Source organism: Pleurodeles waltl, chromosome 7, assembly GCF_031143425.1.
Source record: "Pleurodeles waltl isolate 20211129_DDA chromosome 7, aPleWal1.hap1.20221129, whole genome shotgun sequence".
Lineage (NCBI taxonomy): Eukaryota > Metazoa > Chordata > Amphibia > Caudata > Salamandridae > Pleurodeles > Pleurodeles waltl.
Window position 1 is genome coordinate 942,658,420 of NC_090446.1, and position 24,023 is coordinate 942,682,442.

The 24,023-nt window shown below is 47.2% G+C and overlaps 1 protein-coding gene across 3 annotated transcripts in view; it reads right to left on the reverse strand.

The window, feature by feature from the left end:
• RNF145 (ring finger protein 145) overlaps positions 1-24,023 on the reverse strand; it is a 300,893-nt gene that overhangs the window by 136,523 nt on the left and 140,347 nt on the right. For all 3 annotated transcript variants that reach the window (XM_069199658.1, XM_069199659.1, XM_069199660.1), the window contains exons 8-9: positions 21,268-21,450; positions 7,417-7,564 (exon numbers count right to left, since the gene is read on the reverse strand). In XM_069199658.1, coding sequence (XP_069055759.1) covers positions 7,417-7,564; positions 21,268-21,450 — 331 coding nt within the window. The remainder of the gene's footprint in view (positions 1-7,416; positions 7,565-21,267; positions 21,451-24,023) is intronic.

A 24,023-nucleotide genomic window follows, 5' to 3' on the forward strand; every position in this document is an offset into this window, starting at 1 on the left:
CTGCTATGAAAAAGCATTGTGCGAGAACCGCCACCTTCCTCTGCTTTGAGCTTCTGAAGTCGAAGCACAAAAATGCGCATTCAAAGACTGATTTACCACCAGAGGACATGTTTTAGAGGTGACATTTAATAAACTACATAAACTTAGGAAACTCATAGAAATGAGGTTGTGCTATATGTAACACCATGTAGTGATGTAAAGTGCTCCACCGATCGAGTTCACGCTATATCTGTAGGTATGTAAATCACTCTTTGGATCGAGTTTGACGTTGTAATCTACATCAATTTCATACAGCGCAAAGATAGCGCTTGTGTGCTGCCTGGCCCAACCTAAAAATGAAAGCATTCAAGAATTCATTGTATGGGGTAAATTACTAATTATGATTTTCTGTACCCAATATTCTAAAGAAAGGAAGTGGGTGCAAGAAAGGTTCAGTAAAGACCCGTTTAAACATGCTCACAAAACAGGCGCTAATTAAAATAGATGATTTTCGTACAGTTCTATAGAATCTCATCCATTCATAACCTGCGCCACACTGCCAGTTCATGTGCAGTCAGCCATTTAGCGGCAAAGTATATTTCACATTCTAAAAACGGATTAATTTGAACCCACTATATAGATTTAACAAAGCTGTGTTTTTGTTTCAGATACTTTATATAGCCTAGACTGACACACAGGTACATCTGCCAGTATTGCAATATTTCAGTCAAGTCCCACAGCCAGGAGTATGAGCTACGAGGATAACCCAGACACAAGTATAACCCAGGTCTTCAATCAGTAAGTATACCACTAGACCTTCCTGTTCAGTTTTAATGCCACATAAATAATTCCATTAGAGCACCACTTCTGGTGAAGGTAGAATGAGCAGACGTCATAGTAACCACCTTTAACATCAAACACATATAAAAGGGATCATGCATGAAAAACTTGCCTCGCTTTCCTTCGAGATATTTTTAGCCAGAAATTACAAAACTGGGGCACCCGCATAAAACTCAAAAAGGCTGTGGTACAGTGATTTCATTGCAGCCCTGAATTAAATGCAGCTGAAATGAAAAACATTGTTGGCTCAAAGGGAGTGTGTTCCCATTTAGTCCTGAGTTTCTTTAGTCTGATTATTTCGCAACGAGACAAACAGATGAAACTTCAACTCAATAATAGAATAGGTACCAAAACACATTAGTAAATCAGATACTCCTTGCTGACACGAGGAGCAGAATCATTCTAAAAACCAGTAACATCCCTGCATTGACGTGTTACCACAACAAAGAGCTAACCGGGCTCTTAAAGAGGCAGAACTTTTGTTTAAGGTCTAGCAACTAGAAACAGCTCAATAAAATTTGGTGCGGACGCCATATGTAACCATAAAGCAAGGCGTACCACACTGCAACAATTAAAGGAGCTGGAATGACTCAAGTGCTCCCCGGAAACCTGCTCGAACAGGGAAAGGTGTGTCACAAGGACTAGAGCCTCTGACATTGGAACCGAGGACCCAGGTTCAAGTCATGATATCGGCTCAACATCACTAAATCTCCCGGTTCCTACAAAAAATGAAGGTCTTTGTGTAATGTAGCTGGTACTCACGTAAAGCCTAAAACTTAAAACAAGTAATTAAATAATCAAGCTGGTCTCCTCCCTTCCACCACCAGGGACCGCACTCTTGGCGCAGAGAGCCCACAAAGAGAGGTAGCGCGAAGGAGAGACAAAAGAAAACAAGTAGTTCGCCCGCGCTGAAGTATATCGGTGATTGTGCAGTAATCTACGTAACTGGGCCGGTCACCGAGGCAGTAACAAAACCACCCCAAGGCGGGACAAACGTAAAGCATTTACCAATGTCAAAGGATTCTACAAAGGCAAGCCTACGAACGAGTGAAAGTGATGGGTGAGAGGTGGGCGTGGTTAGAAGCCCACATAGATACAATATGTATGAAAAGCAGAGATGCTACGCTTGACCTAAAAAAACTAAGTCAGACCCAACCACTAGATGGCATGACAAGATTCAAACTCAAACTTTCCCTTATTTGAATGGTGAAGGTGGTTTTATGGATCCCTTTTGCAGTAATGACTGCACCTCCTCTTACAACAGCCTTTGGTATTTCTAGCTGATGTGCTAGAGTGGTGGGATGTTAGGACAATTGGTGTGGAAATCCAGACAATAGTTGTGGGCCTTGGTAGATCTGGATAACACCAACATACCTGTGTTATTTTTTTCCTTTGGAGAAGAAATAACCATATTCTTCCCCCAAAAGTGTTGTATCATCAAGGAGAATCCGAAGTAGGTCATTGTTTTGTGGTGAAGGAACTCAAACTTTGGGGGCCTCTGCTTTTACATGGCTGGCACCACTGTAACAACCTCTGGGGTAGGGTAGGACTGTTGTGGCTAGTACTGCTGTCTTTGTCGGAGGTGCTTTTTTTACCTGCTGGTCGCATTTGGTTCCAACAAAACTATCTTCTGGGGTCGATATAGTGCTCCCATAGCTTTAGTTTCTTTCTTGATTTTCTCAATCAACATCTATTTGGGGCCAAAAAGGTGCTCACCCTGAAAGCGTAGGCTGATGAGGTACTGAACTTCTAATCTCTGACCTAATACCAGTAGCCATGCAAGTCTTCTAAGTAGGACACTTCTTTTTGTCTCCCATGAGATAATGTCGGAAGCATTTGCATGTAGTCTTCCCTTCCTGAACAATCTGCTTGCTCTTTCAAGACGCTTGAGGAAGGTGAAGGTGCTTCTTGAAGGAAAGGTGCTTAAGTGGTTCCTCTATTTCATCTCATTGGTGGTGATAGTACCTGGAGAGCAAGTCAACTGACTTAGCTTAAAGATGCAACACTGTTGCTGCTTCCGCCTTCACCCGTTTACCAGCATCATTTATCTTGTCGCACTGCTTGTCTGGAGAAGGGGTGTCACCTCTAATCTGAATGAAGGCTTTCTTATGCGCTATATGGACAATGAGTGAGACCAGTGGGACATGAACAACATGCATAAAGGTACTGTGAGGCCGCCTTATACTTCTCCAGCCATGAGGCATGACCACTCATGTCTTTACTAGGTCCATAATGTTCTTGGGTCAAGACTTTACAATACTCTTGATCAAAAGCAATAATAAATATTGCACAGTCCGCTCAGTCTTTGAAAATGTATCAATGGGAAAATCCTCTTCCTCAAAAACGATCTTGTGATATTCTGAGCTCTTTGTATGATGGTGTAGGAAAGTAGCCTCTTTTTAGCATGGTTGTCCCCACTTTTTGCCTGCCGTCAGTGTGTTTTGATGGCGTTCACTGGGATCCTGCTAACCAGGAGCACAGTGACTATGCCCTCTCCCTTTAAAATTTGGTTGCTTGGGACTTCACACACTTCACATTTGTTATACTGGTGTCCCCATATAAGTCCCTAGTATATGGTACCTAGGTACCCAGGGCATTGGGACACCAGGGGTTCCCCATAGGCTGCAGCATGTACTATGCCTCCCATGGGAGCACATGTAAAATGTGTCTGCAGGCCTGCCATTGCATCCTGCAAGAAAGAGTGCGTGCACCCTTTTCACCTCAGGTTACTGCACCAGGTCACTGTAAGTCACCCTTATGTTAGGCCCTCCTAGCCCAGCCTGTGTGTAAGGGCCGCCCTGCATGTGCAGAGGTGCCTCTACGAACCCCAGCTCCATTTTGCCTGGACTTCTTAAGTGTGGGGATGCCATTTTACATGTGTACTGGACACAGGTTACCACCTCCTGCATCCAACTCCACAATGGTATCTCTGAACCTAGGCATGTTTGGTATCAAACATGTCTGAAACATACCCCAATACTGTTGCCAGTATTGGTTGTATGATTCAATACACTCAGGGGCTCCACAGAGGACACCCAGCACTGTTCCTACCAGCTTTCTGAGGTTTTCTGGGCAGGCCACACTGCTGCCTTCCCTCAGAGGTGCCCTTCTGCTGCTTGACCAGCTCAATCAGAGGAAGGCAGAACAAACGATTTCCTGTGGGAAAGGGAGGTAACACTCTCTCCCTTGTCTTCAGAGGGGTAGCCTCCCCAAGCAACTGGTTTGCTTTGAAGGGCACATTTGGTGCTCTCCTTGCATAAACCAGTCTGCACCAGTCCAGGGAAGTCCAGTCCCTGCTTGGCGCGAAACTGGGCAATGGAAATGAGAGTAACCACTCGCCTGACCATCACCACCCCAGGGGTGGTGCCCAGACCTCCTCCAGGTAGCCACTTGATTCTGCCATCTTGAATCCAAGGTGAGCAGAGGCCCCTGGGAGCATCTGAGTAGCCAGGTCAGGCATGTGATGTCACAGCCTCCTCCTGATGGTCACCTTGCTAGTTGACCAATACCCCTTATAGGGCTATTTAGGGTCTCCTTCTTGGGTGGGTCCCCAGATTCGACGTGCAAGATTCCAGCAGGACTCCTCTGCATCATTTACTTCATCTTCTGGCAACTGGACCCTCCAGGAACCGACAATCTGCATTCACAGCGACAACTCTGCTGGCAACATTGTTTCCACAGCTCCTTCCAGCAACATTTCCCCGGCTGTGCATCCTCTGAGGGTGACAAGTCTTCAAGAGAAGCAAGAAGGAATCTCCCTTGGAGTGAAGGAGTCACTCCCCTGTATCCACAGGCACCAACTGTAATGACGCCCGGCTACGTGGATCTCCTCTCTTCCTGAGCTACGTCGATTCTGCATGACACGTGGTGGTCTGCAGTGGTTCCCTTGGTCCTCTCTGCCAACTATCCAACTTTAGAGACGGTAAGTCCTTGCCTCTCCACGCAGGACAGTACCCCCGTGCACTGCATCTCTTGCAGGTACCAAGACTTGCTGGCATCTCCTCCAAGGGATCTTCAGGCTCCGTGTAGCCCCAGCCCTCTTCACTGCGACGCTCAGCTTTCTGCATGCTTCTCCAGCGACGGGGACCTCTTTCAAGGTCTGCTGCATGGGCCTCACTGCGACTCCTGTGCTTGCTGACTGTTGGTTGCCTGTAGGGGCTGCCTCCACTTCCAGTGGCTCTTCTCACTGCTGAGGGTCAGCTGAGACTCCCATCTGTGAGTTGAGTTCTCCTGGACCTTGATGGTTCTTCTCCAACAACATTTGTCTTTGCCAAGGATTGTTTGTGGTTTTTCCACACCACTGACTGACTGCAATCCTTCTTCCGGCGGGGAACGTCGACTGCATCACTCCAGGAACTGTTTAGCTTCTCCAGTGATGCACTGCTGACTGTCTTCGTCCATCGTCGACCTGGTCCTGCATCCACTGACAGGTGGGTAGTGGCTCCTGCCACCACCGGACACTCCAACATAAACTGGATATGGTCCACTACATTTCCAGGTCTTCCTCTTCCAGGATCCATCTTTGGTTTCTTACAGTCTTATCTGGGTCTTGCAGTATCCTTCTCTGAAGTCCTTTTGGTGAGCCTGGAGAAAACCAGATACTTACCTCTGTTCTCCTGGTCGCTGGGGTGCACTCTGGTACTTACCTTGTGGGTTTCTGGTTCCTCCAGCTCCCCACTACCGATGGTTTGGTCCCCCTAGGCCTTCAGTATGGTCTACTTCTTTCACGGTTTTCTATTGCCTTCTATGCTAATTCTTGATGTGTACATAATAGTGTGTTTACTTACCAAAATACTGTAAGGACACTACCCCAACTGGAGGTATTTGTGTTACCATAATAAAGTACCTTTATTTTTGTAACACTGTGCTGTTCTTTCATGTGTGTGAGTTCTGTGTGACTACAGTGGTATTGCATAAGCTTTGCATGTCTCCTAGTTAAGTCTTAGCTCCTCATCCACAGCTACCTCTAGAGACCCCTGGCTTCCTAGACAATGCCAACACCTCACTAATACGGGATACCTGGACCTGGTATAAGGTGATAACACCATAGGTGCTCACCACACACCAGGCCAGCTTCCTAAAGATGGCATGATAAGCTTTTTATGGTCAGTACAGAATCCTTTGCAGGCTTCTGATGAGGTCATCCTAAGGCTATGGCTAAACTTCCAGGGGCTCTTTTTCAAAGGTGATCATATGAATTGTGCAGGAAAGGGTGAGAGTGGAGGTTGTGGGTGTTCCTTTCCTTTTTCATTGGGCTTTGGAAAGGTCTGAGCTCATCTGAAATAGATGTTTTCTGGCATGTGGCTGTTCTGGTGTGGGAGGCTGTGCATAGATGTCATTTGAGAATGGGCTCATGTAAGTGTCCCCCCAACCCTTCCATTAGGCTGTGTCTCTTAACCAAACTGAGGCTCTGTTGATGTAGAGCTCAATGTGGGCTTCAATGGTGATGAAGTGTTTTAAAAGCAGATTTTGAATCCAAAACTGACCAGCTGCCTCTCAGTGCAAAGGCTGCATTTCTCATAGTCAAGGTTTAAGTCTTCTGGCTGTAGGTATTGAGGCTGCCAGTCTGAGCCTCAAGGTTCGGGATCTTGTCCCTCCAGTGCTAAAAGGCAAACTCATCGTCATGCTAACTTGGTGGTCTAGACAGACTGTTGCAGTTTCTTGTGTGGTGGTACAGGGCTAAAGACTTGGTTGTTTTAGTGCTATTCCTTGCCCTGGAACTGAAGTGCTGTTCGAAGTTGAGCACTAGAGAAGATAACTCTGCTTATTTTTATTACAACCTTTGTGTTATCTTGGTCTATGTGTGGCTTCCACAAAAGGCCCTGGAGAGGTTTATTCTCAGAGGTCAGAGTTGTTAATGCAAACATACTCAGGGCTCTATTTCCCATGGGTATCTGAAGTACGAGAAGACCAATCCCTTTCACCATGTAAGTAAGTCCCCTCAACCTCTTCGAAGCCATGGCCAGTCAGAGGCTCAGGTGAACTTTGGTGATACATTCTTTAGTGTGCTCACCGTCTACCTCTTCAGTGCCTGATGGTTTTCTTGTGCCAGAAAGCCTTGCACTTCAAGCACACAGTCTTTCAATGGCCTCTTGGAGAACAGATTGCAGAGCTGATGCTCAGCCTTATAGGGAAATTTGCAACTGCAATTTGGGCAAAGCTTAAAAGGCATCTCCTCCATACTCTCTCCCTGCACGTCACTCTTATATGACCAAACGCCGATTGTCTCCATCCAATCCTGAACTTTGGCTGTTGGCAGTCATAGCTGGAGTGTTGAAGTCTTCCTCAATTTTCCTACGTTATTGCATGTGGGAGTTCTTCATTGAGGTTGAAAATCTGAAGATCCACAGCTTTTTAGTGAGACAATTGCGGTGCATAAGCAAAGAAGCTCAAATACAAAAGTGGAAAAAATAACCTTAGGTGTTGTCTTTGTCCTGGTGCACTGTGTGTTTCCAAGAGCGATCATTAGTCATCTCAAAACTGAAACCTTTACTTAAGGTTTACAAATTGTAAAATCCACTTCCAACACAAAATGGCAGGAGTCTGCAAAGCATGCGATCTATACCAGCGCATTCTGCAAACTTTATGGCCATTTACCTGGAGTGAGGTCAGTACACTGCTCGATATGATGATCAGTAGCCAGAAATCCATGTGGAAGAACTGACATATCATGTAAGCCATGTAGGTGGGGAAGATGAGCAGGAACAAGCAGAGGCTGACAGCGCGAAAATGCTTCCAGAGACTCCTGCAAGAAATACACATGGAAGTAAAAGAAAGATATGAGCAGCTTTATATTTCAATGATAAAAGCTCCTGGCATTGGCCCAACAAAGATGTGTGGACATTCTTTTAACATAGATGTCACAGCTATTGGCAGGAACAATTTACTTCCCTGAATAAGGTTTCTTGTGAGAGGCTTTTCCTGTTAAACAGGTAGGTATTGGTTTGGCGGTTTCCTAAAGGATCTTGTAGGTATTCATGATGTGGCACACAAGAAGACAATGTAAGCATTTTTAGGGTGAACACTTTCTGCAAGCTGGGGAAGGGTGTTATTGGTGGGTTTTAAGTGCTTAACTATACAAAACAGTGGGGGCGTGGATTAGGGCATCAAGTTGACGGTCGCACTCAGTGCTCCGGACGCCTCCGTCATCTACCACCATATCCATCACTGTTCAACTGCCAACTACGCCATGTATGCTTCTTCTGAACCCTCCTGACAGCGCCATGCCGCTGGAGGTCTCTTGGATCAGCTACTGTGAGTGTGGGGAATGACGGCAATCCTGTGGCTGTTGAAGAAGACAGATTAAGTCAGACATCTTCGGTCCTCTAGATTCCTTAGTGTATATTAAAGAGGAGGTTTTCCTTTACGTCCTACACTTTGTTGATGAGGGCGTATCATTCCACATATGCAAGTTGGCACCGATGTTGTGTTTAACCTTGTTTTCTTTTAGGTTGTCACATAGATTTACGGGTCATCACACCTACAGCAACCCCTACACGCTCATCCACCTTTCTGCCTTACCTAATAACTAGACTTGTTGAAGTCACTGACTCCATTTCAATCTGATCACCTTTCATTCCACTACATCTCCCATGCCAGCATGTCCTGCAACGTCATGTAATGTAAACGTATGGATTGTGCAGTATAACACTACGCTCAGCGGCTCCTCCCGTCCATCTTACTATTACAAGAGATCCATTTCCTGAGCACATCTTGCCCCTTCCTTGCCCCCCCCCCCTATGGTTTTGATCAGGTATATCACGCTGGCTTTGCCTGAGGGTTCCGGGGGTGGCAATACTGCTGCACTCACCTTTTCTTTGGCAGTAAATCAATCCTGGGCCGACCCCCAGGGCCGTTACACCACCCCCACAGGTATGTTGGAAGGTCCTCCTTAAACATTTTCTGTGTATATGCCTCTCCTACAGCGTTTCACTCATTCCTCACTACACTCACCAAACCTGCAGCCCATCTTCCTCCTGGTCTGCCACTGGCCATTATGTAAACGCTGTCCTGAAACCCACGATGGTTACCATTGCTCCCCCGCCAGTGACAGATCTGCCGCTCTACGGAACTGGGTGATACACCTCAGCCTCTGATATATGGAGGATTTAGACATGTTCTTTATGCCAGCTACCAATTTATCATCCGTCACACAGATTTAGGTACTTGCCTGAGGAATCTTGAATCACGCTCCCCTACTTCTAGGCATCAGCCCACCTGACCCCTACCAGCGCCCAATGTGGCACCTTCAAGAGGAGGCTTCGCCGAGAAGTTGAGACATACTTTCACATCAACGATGACACAATGTAATCCAAAGGCACCCTGTGGACGGAATGTAAATCTACTGTCCAAAGCCATGCAAAGGCCCACCTCAGACAGAAGAAGACCCACAAGACCATATTACCCAACTGAAGGCATGTGCACTCTGTCTTGAATCACAACTGACCCTCAACTGTCAAACTGATACCACAGGAGCCCTAGCCTTGGTGAGGGAAGAAATCAGAACCCACTCCATAGAGGCGGCAAAGTAAATCTGGCATGTTTCCTTACCGCGTATCTACGGCTGGGGAGACCAAAACAGCAAGCTGCTGTATTGGCTTGCTTGTAAACCCGTGGTGGGGTAAATCATACCAGAGATGACTGATTCGAATGGTGCTATGCAAACCACCTCCTTGGGTATAGTCTCCACATTCGTTGACTATTACACTGCACTTTACACAGCCATCAACCGACCTGAAGACGAGGAGCTGTTCTCCCCATTGGAGAAACAGCGATGCCCTGCATGTCTGACTCAGTGTGGCGAACATTGGAACCCATTGCGTTGACCGAGATAGGAGAAGCAATCTCAGCCATGAACATGGCAAGACACTGGTCCTGATGGTTACCCAACTGAATGTTATACCAAGTACAAGGATATCCCCGCCCCTCACTTACTAAACGTAAGAAAATGCCTCCTTTGCATGGTTACCCCCCTGACTTTTTGCCTTTGTTGCTGCTAAGTTTTGACTGAAAGTGTGCTGGGAACCTTGCTAACCAGGCCACAGCACCAGTGTCCTTTCCCTAAACTGTACCTTTGCTTCCACAATTAGCACAGCCCTGGCACTCAGATATGTCCCTTGTAACTGGTACCCCTGACCAACGGCTCTGATGGCAGGGCAGGTCTCTAAGGGCTGCAGCAGGTCTTATGCCACCCTGGTGACCCCTCACTCAGCACATGCACATTGCCTCACAGCTTGTGTGTGCTGGTGGAGAGAAAATGACCAAGTCGATGTGGCACTTTCCTCAGAGTGCCATGCCAACCTCACACTGCCTGTGGCATAGGTAATTCACCCCTATAGCAGGTCTTACAGCCCCAAGGCAGGGTGCACTATACCACAGGTGAGGGCATATGTGCATGAGCACTATGCCCCTACAGTGTCTAAGAAAAACCTTAGACATTGTAAGTGCAGGGTAGTCATAAGAGTATATGGTCTGGGAGTTTGTCAAACACGAACTCCACAGTACCATAATGGCTACACCAAAATCTGGCAAGTTTGGTATCAAACTTCTCAGCACAATAAATGCACACTGATGCCAGTGTGGAATTTATTGTAAAATACACACAGAGGGCATCTTAGAGATGCCCCCTGAATACCAATCCGACTTCTAGTGTGGGGCTGACCAGTTTCTACCAGCCTGCCACAGAAAGACGAGTTGCTGGCCACATTGGGAGAGTGTCTTTGTCACTCTGTGGCTAGGAACAAAGCCTGCACTGGGTAGAGGTGTGTAGGAAGTTGGCTCTGTATGCACTTGTAGGAGGCTGGACTGGCTTGTAGTGAGTACCAAGGGGTACTTGCACCTTGCACCAGGCCCAGTTATCCCTTATTAGTGTATAGGGTGTCTAGCAGCTTAGGCTGATAGATAATGGTAGCTTAGCAGAGCAGCTTAGGCTGAACTAGGAGACGTGTGAAGCTACTACAGTACCACTTAGTGTCATATGCACAATATCATAAGAAAACACAATACACAGTTATACTAAAAATAAAGGTACTTTATTTTTATGACAATATGCCAAAGCATCTTAGAGTGTACCATCAGTGAGAGGATAGGAAATATACACAAGATATATATACACAATAGCAAAAATATGCAGTATAGTCTTAGAAAACAGTGCAAACAATGTATAGTTACAATAGGATGCAATGGGGAAACATAGGGATAGGGGCAACACAAACCATATACTCCAAAAGTGGAATGCGAACCACGAATGGACCCCAAACCTATGTGACCTTGTAGAGGGTCGCTGGGACTATTAGAAAATAGTGAGAGTTAGAAAAATAACCCTCCCCAAGACCCTGAAAAGTGAGTGCAAAGTGCACTAAAGTTCCCCTAAGGACAAAGAAGTCGTGTTAGAGGAATAATGCAGGAAAGACACAAACCAACAATGCAACAACTGTGGATTTCCAATCTAGGGTACCTGTGGAACAAGGGGACCAAGTCCAAAAGTCACAAGCAAGTCGGAGATGGGCAGATGCCCAGGAAATGCCAGCTGCGGGTGCAAAGAAGCTTCTACTGGACAGAAGAAGCTGAGGTTTCTGCAGGAACGAAAAGGGCTAGAGACTTCCCCTTTGGTGGACGGATCCCTCTCGCCGTGGAGAGTCGTGCAGAAGTGTTTTCCCGCCGAAAGAACGCCAACAAGCCTTGCTAGCTGCAAATCGTGCGGTTAGCGGACGCTGCTGTGGCCCTGGAGGGACCAGGAGGTCGCAAATTGGACCAGGAGAGAGAGGGGACGTCGAGCAAGACAAGGAGCCCTCTCAGCAGCAGGTAGCACCCGGAGAAGTGCCAGAAACAGGCACTACCAGGATGCATGAAACGGTGCTCACCCGAAGTCGCACAAAGGAGTCCCACGTCGCCGGAGACCAACTTAGAAAGTCGTGCAATGCAGGTTAGAGTGCCGTGGACCCAGGCTTGGCTGTGCACAAAGGATTTCCGCCGGAAGTGCACAGGGGCCGGAGTAGCTGCAAAAGTCGCGGTTCCCAGCAATGCAGCCCAGCGAGGTGAGGCAAGGACTTACCTCCACCAAACTTGGACTGAAGAGTCACTGGACTGTGGGGGTCACTTGGACAGAGTCGCTGGATTCGAGGGACCTCGCTCGTCGTGCTGAGAGGAGACCCAAGGGACCGGTAATGCAGCTTTTTGGTGCCTGCGGTTGCAGGGGGAAGATTCCGTCGACCCACGGGAGATTTCTTCGGAGCTTCTGGTGCAGAGAGGAGGCAGACTACCCCCACAGCATGCACAAGCAGGAAAACAGTCGATAAGGCGGCAGGATCAGCGTTACAGAGTTGCAGTAGTCGTCTTTGCTACTATGTTGCAGGTTTGCAGGCTTCCAGCGCGGTCAGCAGTCGATTCCTTGGCAGAAGGTGAAGAGAGAGATGCAGAGGAACTCGGATGAGCTCTTGCATTCGTTATCTAAAGTTTCCCCAGAGACAGAGACCCTAAATAGCCAGAAAAGAGGGTTTGGCTACCTAGGAGAGAGGATAGGCTAGCAACACCTGAAGGAGCCTATCACAAGGAGTCTCTGACGTCACCTGGTGGCACTGGCCACTCAGAGCAGTCCAGTGTGCCAGCAGCACCTCTGTTTCCAAGATGGCAGAGGTCTGGAGCACACTGGAGGAGCTCTGGGCACCTCCCAGGGGAGGTACAGGTCAGGGGAGTGGTCACTCCCCTTTCCTTTGTCCAGTTTCGCGCCAGAGCAGGGCTAAGGGGTCCCTGAACCGGTGTAGACTGGCTTATGCAGAATTGGGCACATCTGTGCCCAAGAAAGCATTTCCAGAGGCTGGGGAGGCTACTCCTCCCCTGCCTTCACACCATTTTCCAAAGGGAGAGGGTGTCACACCCTCTCTCAGAGGAAGTCCTTTGTTCTGCCATCCTGGGCCAGGCCTGGCTGGACCCCAGGAGGGCAGCTGCCTGTCTGAGGGGCTGGCAGCAGCAGCAGCTGCAGTGAAACCCCAGGAAGGGCAGTTTGGCAGTACCAGGGTCTGTGCTACAGACCACTGGGATCATGGGATTGTGCCAACTATGCCAGGATGGCATAGAGGGGGCAATTCCATGATCATAGACATGTTACATGGCCATATTCGGAGTTACCATTGTGAAGCTACATATAGGTAGTGACCTATATGTAGTGCACGCGTGTAATGGTGTCCCCGCACTCACAAAGTTCAGGGAATTGGCTCTGAACAATGTGGGGGCACCTTGGCTAGTGCCAGGGTGCCCTCACACTAAGTAACTTTGCACCTAACCTTTACCAGGTAAAGGTTAGACATATAGGTGACTTATAAGTTACTTAAGTGCAGTGTAAAATGGCTGTGAAATAACGTGGACGTTATTTCACTCAGGCTGCAGTGGCAGGCCTGTGTAAGAATTGTCAGAGCTCCCTATGGGTGGCAAAAGAAATGCTGCAGTCCATAGGGATCTCCTGGAACCCCAATACCCTGGGTACCTCAGTACCATATACTAGGGAATTATAAGGGTGTTCCAGTAAGCCAATGTAAATTGGTCACTAGCCTGTTAGTGACAATTTAGAAAGAAATGAGAGAGCATAACCACTGAGGTTCTGGTTAGCAGAGCCTCAGTGAGACAGTTAGGCACCACACAGGGAACACATACATATAGGCCACAAACTTATGAGCACTGGGGTCCTGACTAGCAGGGTCCCAGTGACACATAACAAACATACTGAAAACATAGGGTTTTCACTATGAGCACTGGGCCCTGGCTAGCAGGATCCCAGTGAGACAGTGAAAACACCCTGACATACACTCACAAACAGGCCAAAAGTGGGGGTAACAAGGCTAGAAAGAGGCTACTTTCTCACAGCACTATTTCAAAGTAAGGAATAGTATACACAGAGTCCAGGGGTTCCCCTTAGAGGTAAGATGGTGGCAAAAAGAGATAATACTAATGCTCTATTTTGTGGTAGTGTGGTCGAGCAGTAGGCTTATCAAAGGAGTAGTGTTAAGCATTTGTTGTACATACACAAGCAATAAATGAGGAACACACACTCCGAGACAATTCCAGGCCAATAGGTTTTTGTTATAGAAAAATATATTTTCTTAGTTTATTTTAAGAACCACAGGTTCAAATTCTACATGTAATATCTCATGTGAAAGGTATTGCAGGTAAGTACTTTAGGAACTTTGAATAATTACAGTAGCATATATACTTTTCACATAAAACACAAATAGCTGTTTTAAAAGTGGACACCGTGAAATTTTCACAGTTCCTGGGGGAGGTAAAGTATTGTTAGCTTTTGCAGGTAAGTAACCCACCTACAGGGTTCAGTTTTGGGTCCAAGGTAGCCCACCGTTGGGGGTTCAGAGCAACCCCAAAGTTACCACACCAGCAGCTCAGGGCCGGTCAGGTGCAGTGGTCAAAGAGGTGCCCAAAATACACAGGCTTCAATGGAGAGAAGGGGGTGCCCCGGTTCCAGTCTGACAGCAGGTAAGTACCCGCGTCTTCGGAGGGCAGACCAGGGGGGTTTTGTAGGGCACCGGGGGGGGGGACACAAGTCCACACAGAAAGTACACCCTCAGCAGCGCGGGGGCGGCCAGGTGCAGTGTGCAAACAAGCGTCAGGTTTCCAATGGGAGTCAAAGGGAGACCAAGGGGTCTCTTCAGCGGTGCAGGCAGGCAAGGGGGGGGCTCCTCGGGGTAGCCACCACCTGGGCAAGGGAGAGGGCCTCCTGGGGGTCACTCCTGCACTGGAGTTCCGATCCTTCAGGTGCTGGGGGCTGCGGGTGCAGGGTCTTTTCCAGCCGTCGGGATTTTAGAGTCAGGCAGTCGCGGTCAGGGGGAGCCTCGGGATTCCCTCTGCAGGCGTCACTGTGGGGGTTCAGGGGGGACAACTTTGGTTACTCACGGTCTCGGAGTCGCCGGAGGGTCCTCCCTGACGTGTTGTTTCTCCACCAGTCGAGTCGGGGTCGTCGGGTGCAGTGTTGCAAGTCTCACGCTTCTTGCGGGGATTGCAGGGGTCTTTAAATCTGCTCCTCTGAAACAAAGTTGCAGTCTTCTTGGAACAGGGCCGCTGTCCTCGGGAGTTTCTTGTTCCTCTTGAAGCAGGGCAGTCCTCTGAGGATTCAGAGGTCGCTGGTCCTGGGGAAAGCATCGCTGGAGCAGGTTTCTTTAGAAGGCAGGAGACAGGCCGGTAGGACTGGGGCCAAAGCAGTTGGCGTCTTCTTTTCTTCTTCTGCAGGGGTTTTTCCGCTCAGCAGTCCTCTTCTTCTTGTAGTTGCAGGAATCTAAATTCTTAGGTTCAGGGAAGCCCTTAAATACTCAATTTAAGGGCGTGTTTAGGTCTGGGGGGTTAGTAGCCAAAGGCTACTAGCCCTGAGGGTGGGTACACCCTCTTTGTGCCTCCTCCCAAGGGGAGGGGGTCACAATCCTATCCCTATTGGGGGAATCCTCCACCTGCAAGATGGAGGATTTCTAAAAGTTAGAGTCACTTCAGCTCAGGACACCTTAAGGGCTGTCCTGACTGGCCAGTGACTCCTCCTTGTTATTCTCATTATTTCCTCCGGCCTTGCCGCCAAAAGTGGGGCCGTGGCCGGAGGGGGCGGGCAACTCCACTAGCTGGAGTGCCCTGCGGTGCTGGAACAAAGGGGGTGAGCCTTTGAGGCTCACCGCCAGGTGTTACAGCTCCTGCCTGGGGAGGTGTTAGCATCTCCACCCAGTGCAGGCTTTGTTACTGGCCTCAGAGTGACAAAGGCACTCTCCCCATGGGGCCAGCAACATGTCTCGGTTGTGGCAGGCTGCTGGAACCAGTCAGCCTACACAGATAGTCGGTTAAGGTTTCAGGGGGAACCTCTAAGGTGCCCTCTGGGGTGTATTTCACAATAAAATGTACACTGGCATCATTGTGCATTTATTGTGCTGAGAAGTTTGATACCAAACTTCCCAGTTTTCAGTGTAGCCATTATGGTGCTGTGGAGTTCGTGTTTGACAGACTCCCAGACCATATACTCTTATGGCTACCCTGCACTTACAATGTCTATGGTTTGGCTTAGACACTGTAGGGGCACAGTGCTCCTGCACTGGTGCCATCACCTATGGTATAGTGCACCCTGCCTTAGGGCTGTAAGGCCTGCTAGAGGGGTGACTTATCTATACTTGCATAGGCAGTGAGAGGCTGGCATGGCACCCTGAGGGGAGTGCCATGTCGACTTACTCATTTTGTTCTCACCAGCACACACAAGCTGGCAAGCAGTGTGTCTGTGCTGAGTGAGGGGTCTCCAGGGTGGCATAAGACATGCTGCAGCCCTTAGAGACCTTCCCTGGCATCAGGGCCCTTGGTACCAGAGGTACCAGTTACCAGGGACTTACCTGGATGCCAGGGTGTGCCAATTGTGGATACAAAAGTACAGGTTAGGGAAAGAACACTGGTGCTGGGGCCTGGTTAGCAGGCCTCAGCACACTTTCAATTCAAAACATAGCATCAGCAAAGGCAAAAAGTCAGGGGGTAACCATGCCAAGGAGGCATTTCCTTACAAGGTGCTTCACACCTTCCCCTGCAGGAACTGTAACACCTGGTGGTGAGCCTCAAATGCTCACCCTCTTTGTTACAGCGCCCCAGGGCATCCCAGCTAGTGGAGATGCCTGCCCCTCTGGCCACTGCCCCCACTTTTGGCAGCAAGGCTGGAGGAGATAATTAGGAAAACAAGGAGGAGTCACCCACCAGTCAGGACAGTCCCTAAGGTGCCCTGAGCTGAGGTGACCCCTGCCTTTAGAAATCCTCCATCTTAGTTTTGGAGGATTCCCCCAATAGGATTAGGGATGTGCCCCCTCCCCTCAGGGAGGAGGCATAAAGAGGGTGTAGCCACCCTCCAGGACAGTAGCCATTGGCTACTGCCCTTCCAGACCTAAACACCCCTACATTCAGTATTTAGGGGCACCCATGAACCCAGGAAATCAGATTCCTGCAACCTGAACCAAATAAGAAGGACTGCTGACCTACAAGCCTGCAGAGACGACAGAATACGACAACTGCTTTGGCCCCAGCCCTACCGGCCTGTCTCCTGAGTCGAAAACCTGCAATCAGCGACGCATCCAACAGGGACCAGCGACTTCTGAAGCCTCAGAGGACTGCCCTGACCCCAGGGACCGAGAAACTCCCGTGCACAGCGGCTCTGCTCAACATCCTGCAACAAACTTGCAACTTTTCTTCAACTTCAAAGACCTCACTCTTCCCACGGGACACCTAAAGACACACTGCACCCACAGCCCCCAGGCCTTGGAGAAACCGACCCCTGGTGCAGCAAAGTTCAGCAGATGTCCCTCCTCCATTTCCAGCCTGTGGTTTGCCCGAGACGACCTCCTGGACCATGCCTGCAGCCTCTGAGTGACCCCCAGGGTCCCTTCATAGAGAATCATTTGAGACCCAACACTTTGTACCCTGCACCCGGACGCTCCAGCACCGCTGCATGTGTAGGTTTGCCCCCCATTGCTTCTCTAAAATCCCCAGGTCTGCCCTCCGAAGACCAGGGTACTTACCTGCAGATCTGAAACAGAGTGCCCCAGTATTCATAGAAACCCATGTTAATTTTACCTACACTTTGACCTGTGCACCCGGCCAGCCCTGTGCTGCTGGTGGTGGGTGTTTGGGGTTAACTTGAACCCCAACCCGTGGAGCTCCTAACCCCCAGAGACTGGAACTGTAAGTGTTGTACTTACCTGTAAAACAATCTAAATGTTCTACCCCCCAGAAACTGTTTCTGAAAACTGCAGTTTCAAATTTTAAAACAGATTATTGCCAATATTTAATAAACTGTATAACTTAACGATTTCAAATTACTGTTTATACATGTGTGAAGTAAGGATCTACTGAAGTACTTACCTGCAACTTGAATCATGTGGTTCTAAAAATTAATTAAGAAAATATATTTTTGTTATATAAAAACCATTGGTCGGGAGTTAAGTCATTGAGTGTGTGCTTATTATATTCTCTGATGTGTACAACAAATGCTTTGCACTACCCTCTGATAAGCCTAACAGCTCAACCACACTAGCACAAAAGAGCATTAGTAATATCAACTTTAGCCTGTTAAGCCTCTGGGGAACCCCTGGGGACAGCCAGTGACTGAGAGGCCTTGATTCAAACTCCTGTTATCTTTAGACAATTCCTATAAGATGGCCGTCATAAAATTTAGAATACTGTCAGACCCTCCTACAAATTTTTCCAGAAGTTTTAAAATTGAGGAAAGCAGGATTCCCAAGCTGACCAGGGAAGTAGAGAACCTGACCTCCTGGTCTGGGGGTTGACTATGAAAATTACCACTTACTTCCAGAACTGGAGTCACAGATAGGTGAGAGTACACAGAGTATTGAATGGACGGAGTACTGCTAAACAAATGCAGACCTTTCGGTGAAATCATAGGCATAGGATCCCCAGGTGGTGAGGAATAGCCCTTGACCTGATACACATTTCATACAGAGGTCTAAGTCCAAGTCTGACAAGGTGAAGTCTCGAAGCCCAGTGACTGGAGTCTCTGCAACCCTCAAGTGGGAAAAGGATTCCTGAAGAACTTTGGCAGAATTAACTAACCCTCCAAGGGTATCTACGGGTGGAGGTGGGCTTACTAGAAGAAGGGGGGGAAGGAGGTAGAAGAGAGACGCGGAGGCACCCTGAGCAGGTTCCAATTGTCCTGTAAAAGGGTCTCCTGGGGGACTAGATCCTCTGCTCCTCCCCTCATTCTACTGTCGGCAGAGTAGGACTCCTTTGAAACCTCCGTAAACAGGGTTCCACTTGGCTCCATGACAGATGTCATGCCGAGGGTAATGTTAAGCTTTGCCTCCTCCTGAGGGATTTCGTCTTTTTCCCTTAAAGTAAAAATTTGATTCTGGCCCTTCAACTGTAAGGCCCCGGTGACGTTATTCCGAAGGAGATTGGATTTAGTTTTTGTACATCTCCTTCCTGGGAGCAAGCGCCCTGAGCGCAATTTCTTTAGGGTCATAATTTTTGCCTCTCCTCCAAACCATCAGAACCAAGACAAAGCAGAGGGGTGACAAAGAAGTCTCTCACCTTATTCAAAGGCAATATCGAATATGGTCTTAAAGACCAGACAGCCCAGACTCTGAGATCCTCCCCTTTCTTCTCCTCTCCGGACTGCTCCAAATTCGCTGTTCCCTAAGAAGCGGAGCAAACAACTTCCGACGTTCTTCCAGGGAACTCAGCAGCTTCATGTCTGCCACCAGCCAGGGGTGAGTAGAGCACGACAGCTATGCATGGCGAGCCACACTGGCCTAACACCAGCTGCTTCTGCTCCTAGTAGGCTGCCTGCAGCCTAGTGCTTCCCGCTTGCCACAGGCGCTCCCAGGTTCTCACGGGGCTCCAGGCACAGCACCTCTCACCTGGAGCTCACACTGGGGGCAGTTTCACCATTTTCCAGCTGAAATGCCCAGGCCATTTCTTGGGCCAGTGATTAAGGCAGGACAACGGTGGAAACGCTATGGGGCTGACTGGAATGGCCACCAACACCGCAGGCCCACTGACCCCCACTCTACTCCCCTGTGCTGCTACAAAGGGTAGACGGGACAGGCGGCTTGATAAGGACTGGGTCGATCCAAAAGTTAATGCGGGGACTGTGGGAGGGGGCAACCAGGAGCAGAACATCAGGACGACCGCAAACGCAGCTGGGGAGACTCACTCCTTTTCCCTGCTTCCAGAGGCAGGACGCTGAGCCGGGATGGCAGAACAGCAAGAGGGCAGTCGGGCCGGGCGCAAACATTGTCAGTGAGGCTCACTCCTACTCCCTGCTTCCAGCGGCAGGACAGCGGGTCAGGCCGACAACAAACGCAGCACGGTCAGAGCAGCACGGCCAAGATTTGAACAGGACTCGCTGGAGCGGGCGCAGCTGCTCGGCCAACGCTCCTCCTCCCTCCACACTTCCCAGCATCCTCTGCTCCTCGACTCACTTCCACACTAACTCGAATGAGACTTGTACAACTGCTTGCTCCACTTTAGGACTAGACTCAAGGACGGCCAATGACACATACTTTGATAGGGAGATTACACTTAACTTCACAACAGATGTGGGGCAATCCACCAGGCAAGTTTGGTGCAGCATCTCCCAACCATGGTAGGTCAGCGAGACAAGTCCTATGTCAACCTCCACAGCCTCAATGAACTCATTTATTTGACAAGAACATATTTGTTAACAGAAACAGGTCTTTCATTGAACTGTGTGAAATAAATCTTCCCCGTGTCAGGTGACTGAGCTGGGCTTGCAGTGCGTAAGCAGGGTAGGGGAGTAGGTGGTGGTGCATTGTACTACCAGTGACACTGCTGAGTATGCTATGTATTGGCAGGCAATTATCTAACATGAAGTACACTGTGTTTGTGTATGTATGTGTGCCCATATTGGTAAATACTGCATCTGCCTATGCTGTATCTATTTTGTGTCCTCTAAGGAAGACATGCACAGTTGCTGCGTATGTTACATTTATTCACTATATGAAAAAAGCAGTACATGGTTAGGGATGCTCGTTTACTTTGAAAACATCACAACATTTGGATTTGTCAACGTTTGTTGCAATAGAGAGGTATGTGTTACTGTGCCTAAGGCATAGCCAGAAGGTAGAGGTGCGGGTGTGCGGAATTTATCCTTATCCAGGTACTTACTCATGCTTGGGGTGGGGGTCTTTGATATGGGATACTACTTCTCATGTTGACAGTGACTGTTCTTGGTGAGACACTTCCTGCACAATGGTGGGCAGTTATCTTGGCAAGGAACATTTCAAGGAATGAATGGACTGTCTTGGGGTATGTGACCTAACAAATATTGTGGGTCTTCCCGATACCTGATCACCAACGGCATGTCATAAGCAATCTTGTATAGTACAGGCAGCTTTGTGGCATCAAGGTTTGAACATAGATATATTTTTTATTTTGGAACAGGGTACTTTTCAGCGCTTGGCTAAACCAGTTTCCTGGAAATAAACACAAATCTACACTGGCAGCTGTATTTGCTCTGAATGGGATAACATGCTCTGCATCAGATCACAGAGCTAAATAATGTCAAAAGGTAACAGTCAGCAAGTAAGCTGGTGACCAATCAGAGGCAGTGGGCAGGATCTACACAACACAGCATCCCTAACCCACAAAAACACTAATTCATGATTTTTTTTTTTTTTTTTTTTTAAAGGGGAGGTCTGAAAAGCTGCAATTTCTAGAAAACAAATTAAAAAGTGCACTAAGCGGCTCTAAACTTGATACACTACAATTTATATAACCAGTTTTTGACCATTCACACCATGTCTGCACGTCCTTTACCTCATTGACTTTCCTTTTTGTCTTAAGTAAAGTCACTCTCTATAGCCTCATCTTACACCCCAGCTGGCTTCAAACTCCCTACTGTGCCCCAGGGTTCATAAACAGCACAATGTAAAAACATAAGTTAAAAGCAATAATACATACTTGTCTCTTGAAGCACCCAGGGCCAAGACAATAGGATCTGCAATCTCTAGCATTGACTGCAGTATGGATGCCACCACGATGAAGAGGATGATGCTGAGAAGGAAGGCCCGGTGGACAACCTGCAGTTCAATCAGTCCCGTCTGCACAGCCAAGATGAGAAGAGTAACTCCCTCTGTCATACCACTGGAGAAATAAAAAATAAATAAATAACCAGAGCAAACAAAATCTAAATATTTTCATACTGCCCAGGCACAAAAGGAGACATCACCACCACCCCATGCAAAGATAAGCACTCAACAACGTTCCTCCTTAACACTGAAGCAAACTTTGAGTAATCGCAAAAAACAACCCAAGGAGCAAACTTTGGCCTTTTTCATACAATGAAACATTGACAATTACTGAGCACTCTCACAATTTAAGCGACAGTGCCAAATAACAATCTCATCCATCTTTACATATGGAAATGCTGCAATATCTCAACTCTTTATACGAAGATGCAAAAATTAGCAAAGCCAACCTTGAAAACTAGCCAGCAATTCAACAATCACATTCCATATCTAAACGAGGCAAAAATCTACACAAATCATCCCACTCCAGAAAGCAAGAATAAGCAATCTCATAAATAAAAAGACAAAAAAGTGCATAATCACAAAACTAAGAGCCAAGTACTAAGCAGGATCGAAGTTCAACTGATAGCTCCACAAAATGTACCTCGCCATCCTTAACATATTTATTTACACACAATTCAAGGTACACAATTCTTCATTTGCTCCAAGCATTTCTTCAAAATCCTTAATTGTTGCAGCCACTATCAGGCACCTATGTAGACTGATGTTAGAAAACTGGTAATGACTGCACCCCAAGGTCTCAGGAGGTCATTTACATGGTGGGTAGCATCAAATAGTGTTCGTATTGCAGATATTTAACATTTAATTCAGTTTGTACGGCATTTTTCATGACATAAGCAGTGAGGTCATACATAAAACATTAACATTTTGTAAGGTGTTGATCACTAATTGCTTTCTCTTTGCTTTACCCAATATGTAGATGGAGAGATCTACTTCTATTCCAGAATATAAGTGTTTGTTATTATTAAGAAATAGATCAAATTCCAACCCCGGAAAAGGAAATATTAGGCATACATTTGTAGGCTTCTGTCTATTGATGAGCTGATATCAAATAGCAATACACTGGCTACAACCATTAGTCCCAGATATGACTTGCAACATAAAAAATGTACTTAAATGCCCAATGACCAAACTACACATGATCAGAAATCACACTGACTAGAAAGCCTATAATGGTGTGATTTGCATACACTGACATAACCCTTGTTGTATCCACAGGATACCATATCACCTTGACAGCTCTGCAAAGTGTGTGCTAGCTGCTATGTTCTAAATACCGTGCATTAGCACCACAACAGTAGACTAGATATGTTCAATTTTCATTGGAAAGGATAGACATCAGTGCTATTTGGTTTGCCTGCTCAATCCTACTCTATTTACACTGCAGATATGAAAAATGCAATGTTTTCACCGCAATCGTTGTAATGTTATCATATTAAAAAAGGTTTTCTATTGATGAAAACAATGAATAGTTCACATTGGTGCTGGCAAAAACAAAGACCATTTAGCACAGGTTCCATCTATTCAGAATACTACAGTCAATAACTGTAAAGTAACAACAATATATTTGCTTATCGCCCACCGAAAAATCTGACCTAGACAGTTGAGAAAATCTTGCATGGGTGTGTTCTGGTTTAATAACTTGCACCACATGAGAACTTTGCACTGGAACAGACAAGGTCAAACTGTGGACGACATCTGCACTGAAGGAAAACCACAAAGCAGTGGCCGAGCCTGACATGCAATGAAGAACTTAGCATGGCAAAGAATGTGTTTGCAGAGTGGTGAAGAGTAACTTGAAGAATCTAACATAAGCAATTTTTTCAATGTGATTACAATGTCAGACTACAGTACAAAACAAACAGATTGATTTATTAGTTACTGAACATTACTATCCTTTTCTCTTTGGGTATGTACACGCTAACTGTACTTGAATTTGTTTGTGGCACACAGGTCATACTGTCTTCCTTAACTTGCACCTCCCTAAACCAGGCTTCTCTAACGACTAGCTTGTGAGTTACTGGTTGCTCACCAGCTACCGGTTAGCATCTCTTCTGTGTGCAGGCCAGCCTGACAAATTAGAAGCATTTGTTTGGTTGAATTATTATATGTATAGCTTAGCTGAGAGTAGGAGCCAAAGACAAAAAATGTGTGTACTTTCAGCATCCATAAATTGACTTTAGAGTAAAATGGTAGAATTTCCAAAAACTGAACTCGAAGTGATACATCGTGTGGCATTGGGGACACTTGTTACTAATGACTTGGTGGCAGGGGTATAACCATATAGAGGCATTCGAAATTGACAGATTTTTTTTTTTTTTTTAATTACTGCTGGCAACCCTCAATGATGCACTGAAGTGATCATTGCAAGTCATCTTGTTTGATGCGGTCACTAGTTCAACACTAATAATATTCATACATCTGGGTGATTTTCACTAAACGTAACTCTTGGAGACCCCTGTTCCTAACAATGTGCCTATCATTAATACCAAAGTTCTAACAGCTAAGTTTCATCCTCAAGAGTTCCTATATGATTTTTGGCATATTCTTCCATCTTTCCATTCCCAAAGGCCATTTTTAGAAGCAAGAAGAAAGGGCTGTAGAAGAAGTGCTCTTTGCATAAACATT